Source organism: Scophthalmus maximus, chromosome 8, assembly GCF_022379125.1.
Source record: "Scophthalmus maximus strain ysfricsl-2021 chromosome 8, ASM2237912v1, whole genome shotgun sequence".
In the NCBI taxonomy this organism is placed as follows: domain Eukaryota; kingdom Metazoa; phylum Chordata; class Actinopteri; order Pleuronectiformes; family Scophthalmidae; genus Scophthalmus; species Scophthalmus maximus.
In genome coordinates, this window is record NC_061522.1 from 18,736,674 (window position 1) to 18,742,673 (window position 6,000).

The window sequence follows — 6,000 nt, forward strand, 5'->3', positions numbered from 1 at the left end:
GAGGAGCTGTGAGGAATTTACAGCTCCGCTGGAGCTCACGGCGGTGAAGGTGTTGCGAGTTTGTGTCTACACATTCTGTCTTCCTGCACAGCTTGACCGTCATGGGAAGAGGGAATGAGTGTGCGTCTGGGTATGTCTGACTGTTTCCAACAAGTCAGCATTGCAGTGACTTGACAAACCACATCAAAGAGTCCAGTCAAACCCCCCCAAAAAAAGAAAATCAATCCAAGCAAATTAGCATTGAGTTTAAGTTTTTCAGATATTCATCAAGCAAATCACGTTCACTGCTTTGTTATCTCATGTCTCCTTTTTTTCTCTTTTTTCTCCCTTTCCCTGCAACTTTTTTCCCCATTCTTCAATCCCCCTTTCTCTGTCTGACCACTGATTATCATCTCTTCACACGTCACCCGTTTCTTTCTCCCTCTCCCACGTCTCTCCAGAGGAGACCGTGAAGCTTCACAACGGGCCGGCGAAGAACAGCTACATGGAGCAGAGTTTCCACGGCCTCAACCCGGTGCTCAACATCCCCGTCAGCCTGGGCTACGTGGAGCAGGCCAAGAGGAACGCGGCACTGACCGGGCCGGAGCTCGAGCGCTGGCTAGACGGCCTGGTGGGCGAGCTGTGGGAGGCGGCCGACGTGTGCGCCGTGGGCCCCACCGCCTGTCCTGTCATGCAGGCCTGCTCCAAGAACCCGTGGAGCTCCCTCAGCCCAGACCCCAAATCCCAGCTAGGAGCGCCGCGGGCAGACGGGCGCATCAGGTAGCAGCGAGGCCTCCAGCTGGACGGGAGGCCACGGCACGGGAGGTTCACTGTCGACTTTTTTATTTATTTAAGGGGTTTGTTGTAACCTGGGGGAAGGAAAATTGTTCTTCCTCTGTCTTGGGGGGGAAGAAGAAAACTAAAGAAAAAGTGGATTTTTTGGGGGGGGGGGGTGCCTGGACATAAGGCAAAGATTTTCAGATCCTCCCGTGGGGTTCCTCCTTTTAGGGGATTATGCTGGCTTTGCTATTTCAGTTTCTCAGTGTATTTATTTTACGTCTCATGGCTGAGTTTTAACTGTGATCCAAACGTTGCAATTTTCTCGAGCGTCTATTTTGCTGCTGAATGAATTATGAAGTCAGCTTTTAAAGCCGTGCGGCCATGTGAGCGTGGATTGTCGACACTGGTAGCAGACTGAGATCTGCTGCGATAAGGCCTTAGCTGTAGGACATGTATTTGAGGAGGTAGCCTGGTACTGAATTAAAACGTGCCTCCTTCAGGTTCACGTCAGCAAATTAAAAAAAAGAGCTGATATCTGATTGTTCAGATGAACCCCAACTGTTGGAAAAAAGGATTTTGATACGACTCAAACGCAGCACCATTGGAGAAACTTTGAAAAACAAATATTTAGGCATTTTTAAAGCAACTCACTGGGTATCTGATAGTTCAGTGACTCGGTTTGTGAATCAGTAGAATAAATCAGTAACAGCAGCACAACTTCCTTCAGCTCAGTGCCTGATTGGGATGTGGAACTGTCGTGGCTGGGCTCCCCGTCTGCTGCTGCCACATTGTCGTAAATGTGGGGGAGAAAAAGGAGAAATGCAAATACAGAGGCCTTCTCAGCATAATTACAACTATACGATTATAATAGAGATTCAATGTAGACGTATTTGTGTCCTAAATTCATAAATGCTTCATTTGTGGCTGTTGTACATTAGTATTTTTAAGACTTAACATTGCCATAGAGTAGTTTTCTTTAATAGAGCCCAGATGTTGTGACAGGCAGAGGACAAAGAGAGAATCCTTTTGTCTGTTTTTTTTCTTTCTTCTTTTGTTACCAAACTGCCTCAAACTTGAAACACATTAATCTCAAGCTGACCTTAAAATCCTTGTATTCAGCATCATCATTTATTTTAACCTTTTTATTTCCAGTCAATTCAGCGACACTTTACGTTGTACATAATTATTCAAGAAGTCTCAAAAATTGTGTGAATGAGTGGGGGGGGGGTGAGTCCATGAGTCGCTATTTATTTATAAGTTTATATTAATACGGATATTTTTAGTCAGTGACTAAATAACTGCAACGCTGCCTTGGCAGCATGATAAATATTTTTTTGTAAAGAAAGCCGCCTTTATTTACAAAGGCCAACACCCCAAAATCTTACTGTACCTTTCTTATGGCCCGCACCTGTGTGTCCGTCAGTGTTGTCCTGTCTGAATAGATCTTCTTGTCTTGGTTTCCTACACGGCTGTTTGCCAAGTGCATCGCGAGAGCAAGCCACTCTGACCTGTGGGGTCAGAGGTCGGCCGCCGAACAATCCTCACCAAACAGCCAAGGTGAAAGAAAAAAAAAGAACACTCCTCACAAGCAAACACATCGGACAACGTCTGGATTGAAGGAGAAACTTTTTATGGTGATTCGTGGTTCAGTTTGAGAATGATGCCGAGTGGCAGTGATCTTCATGCTGTGACAATAATGTACAAATTTAGGGTGAGTATTATATTGTGTCTTGATTGCAAAATGCATAATTTATTAAAATCGGGTCTGCGGCACCTCGTTTTCACCTCGTATATCTACATTTCAAGTACCTTCTCCTGCCATCAAGACAATCTCTGGGCCATTTGAGACAGCGAACGCCGCAGAGGGTGCACCCCGTACCGCAACACATCTCGGACGAGGGGTTACGGTCGCACATTTGTCTTGCGTTGAAAAAAGTTTCATCTGAAGCCGATTAGGAGTTCAATCTGCGATTGTCAACATTGTTTAGCCACCACGCGCACGCTAAGTGAGTGTTTTTGCTCTGGCTAATTAGGAGACATTACTGTTCATTAATGTCAAGTTCACCTTGCCTCTGTGCCGGATGTGTCTATTATAATTGCCATCACTCGTTCCCTCTCAAATCGACAAATCGTTCCCGGGCTTCGGTTGTAAAGGACAATTTGGTTTGGCCCCGGCTTCTGCTGCCATCTCTTAACTTAAAAGTGCCGCTGTGCTCCGAGTTATTACTTCACACAATACACGCTACTATGGAAGTTCAATGACATTTTTGGAAGAAGAAAAGAAAAAGGGGGGGGGGGGTGAATTAAATAAATGTAACTCAATGTGAAAGTCCTATTTTGTAACAAAATGATTAACAAATGAAGAAGATGTACATAGGTATTTTGTATTGAAATATTGTTTAAAAGGTATTGTACATGTAAATACAGATGTGGTGGGGAAAAAAAACAAAAGACATTGAATTATTAAGAGTTTTTAAAATGTCAATAATTGGGCACAAATGAATCGATGGTGTTTATTGATCAGAGTACATAAGGTGTTTCAGTGTTTTTTGGACAACAGCCTCGTCCTGTTTGCCTCTCAGAGAAAATCACATGCCAGATTGTTGTTGTTCTTGCTGGAATGTATTGTTGAGCAACTGTTGCACAAATTTCTCTGATTGATGCCCCCCCCCCCACCCCCTGCTATTTGTTTGATTTGATTTTTTCTGGGGAGGCTCTGTGTGCCTTAGCTGACTTTTAGAACCTTCTCTGCCCATCAAAGGAAAAAACCCTTATTGTGTTGTTCTGTTTTGACATGACACGATGAATACCGCGAGTCCGTCGAGGGATTCACTTGGAACTGCAACACCAAAAAGAGATGTCTGCTGTTGTATATATCATCAGGCCTTCTGTCGTTATCAGCTTTCCTTCTTTTTTTTCTCTGTCCCTTTGTGGGATTTGTTTTGTTGTACTTGACTGGCTTGTTTTACTTTTCTCTGACTGCTTTTTGGAAATAAAAAATTCTCTGGAGAAACTACTCAAGCGCCTCGGCAGTAATATATGTTGTGTGGCTCATGACAAACCTTTAAGCCATTTTTTCCGCCACTGCTCTGTTTCTTTTTTGGGGGGGTTTAACCATCATTTCATGCGTTAGATATTTTCCCTCAGTCGAACTGAGGTAGTTGAATTGTTAACTGTGGGTACAGCTAGTTGCTCCCTCATGTTTTCCAGCGAATTAGCTTCAACGACTGTCCTCTCGCGGAGATTCTCTGCCGACACCCGCGACTTGGGTGTGCAGCTACAGGGCAAGTCAGGGCATTTCAAGTGAACCACGACGGCTTCCTGTAAACGGAACAAATCCAAATCACACCGTGCCCCCGGGAATACAGCTTTGAAGTGGAGCTACACCGGTCCTGATAAGCAGAGGACTGTCAATAAGATGGAGAAGATAATCTGTGTGTGTGTGTGTGTGGGGGGGGGGGTGTTCACACCATGCAGCACTGTTGAGTGTTTGACAGACTGAGGAACACTATGGTGCCAACGGATACTGTCCCATAAGACTTGGGACATGCACTCTAATTATCCTGGTTTACTGTACATCGTGTGTGTGTGTGTGTGTGTGTGTGTGAGAGAGAGTGAGTGAGTCACAAAGTGATCAAGAAAGCAAGAAAACATATTTACATGCATGTTTGCACACACCGCACACATACACACACACACACACACACACACACGTGGGTGAAGAGCACTGTGCGGCCTTGTACTGCACAATTGCCCCGTGAGCAGGAGAAGCGTCGCTGTGTTTGCTCAGCTACGACGTGCAACACTGAAAAGCTGGCCCGCTGATGCTGGGAGCAAATGACTCGGATTAATGGCAGATAAACACTCTGATGATTATTTTCAGCATTTAACTCTCGCTCACTGACACACGTGCGGCTTCATTAATTAGCACCCCTGAAACCGAGAGAGGGAGAGAGGGGTGTAATAACAGGGACGTTATGCCTCTCTCTCACGTCGGTAAAAGGCCATCTGCACATGGAGAGGAGGGGAACGCTCGTCACCACTGAATTCATTATTCAATACGGTCACCTTGCACAATACCAAATCACTTCCCGAGTCACGACGCATACAATTTACACCTCTACGAAACCCCAATAACACAACTGCATTATCTACATTTTGATAATAATGTTCAAGATGTATGGTTTTACTTACCAAACCACTAATGGGTGTGAGTGAATGAATACAAAATATCAATTTAGAGAATAAAGAATAAAATTATTATCTCCAAATTGGTTAAAGAACAAATCCAATTTTTGATATTTCAGTTCCATCTCAGGACATTTTTCACATTAATAAAGAGTCTATATTTGTGACTGGTTCTCAGAATTGTACGTCTCCAGTAGGCATCAACTAACTTGGGATTTAGATTTGAGAGACAGTGATAATAATACAAAACACAAATACCCGATTCATGGGACTCATCAACCTTATTATTCAAAGTTTACTGTGTGACTTTCAGAGTATTGTGATATAGTGTATCTGTCTGAATGTTGCTGCTCTCTCACCTCTTATTTCCCCCGACTTCACCTCTGTCTCACCTATCGTCTCCCTGTCCTGCTGTATAACAGCAATGTATGAAAATGTATAAATCCATACACACAGGGCATGAACACATCACTCCTCTCCCCTTTGATAGCAGCTTATATACAGTACTTACAATGGGTTATAAAGTCACAAACTCACAATCAAATAGTGAATCCCCTGTTCGTGTGGGAGATATTCCTGAGTTTGTGCAAATCGGGCTGAATGTTACAGTGAAACTTGTGAGCATGTATTTAAACAGCAGAGGCTTTTTAGTCCTGCAGGATTACTGTACTTGGACCCTGGTGAGGACTTTGGCTCGGCTTCATGTCCAGACTTTGAAAGGTCACTTTTGCGTCGGGAAACAATGAAGACTTTATCAGTCAAGCTTGTTGCCACTTCGATCCAAGACGGCGTCAAGTGTCCATCTGGCCGCTGGTTGCCGGGCAGCGTGCCAACACACAGATGGCAGATTTCTGATGCTTTTCCATGTTCGAAGATTCAGCCTCTCGTAAATCGACAAACCAGGATATACGTACATCTGGGCATTTCTCTTTTTTGTTCTTGTCTATTACAGTTACCGTGCTCAAACTTGTCTTCTGCCTTCTGTTTACTTAATTTCTGGATTTGTTCCAAATCAAACACACTCAGTCACGTTCTGTCAAATGACATGACAAC

General features: G+C 44.1%; 1 protein-coding gene across 5 annotated transcripts in view; it reads left to right on the top strand.

Moving 5' to 3' along the window:
- Positions 1-3,775, top strand: part of xylt1 (xylosyltransferase I) — a 138,168-nt gene extending 134,393 nt beyond the window's left edge. For all 5 annotated transcript variants that reach the window (XM_047333781.1, XM_047333780.1, XM_047333783.1 and 2 more), the window contains one exon: positions 441-3,775. In XM_047333781.1, coding sequence (XP_047189737.1) covers positions 441-763 — 323 coding nt within the window. In that variant the 3' untranslated portion in view covers positions 764-3,775. The remainder of the gene's footprint in view (positions 1-440) is intronic.
- The last annotated feature ends 2,225 nt before the right edge of the window (positions 3,776-6,000 follow it).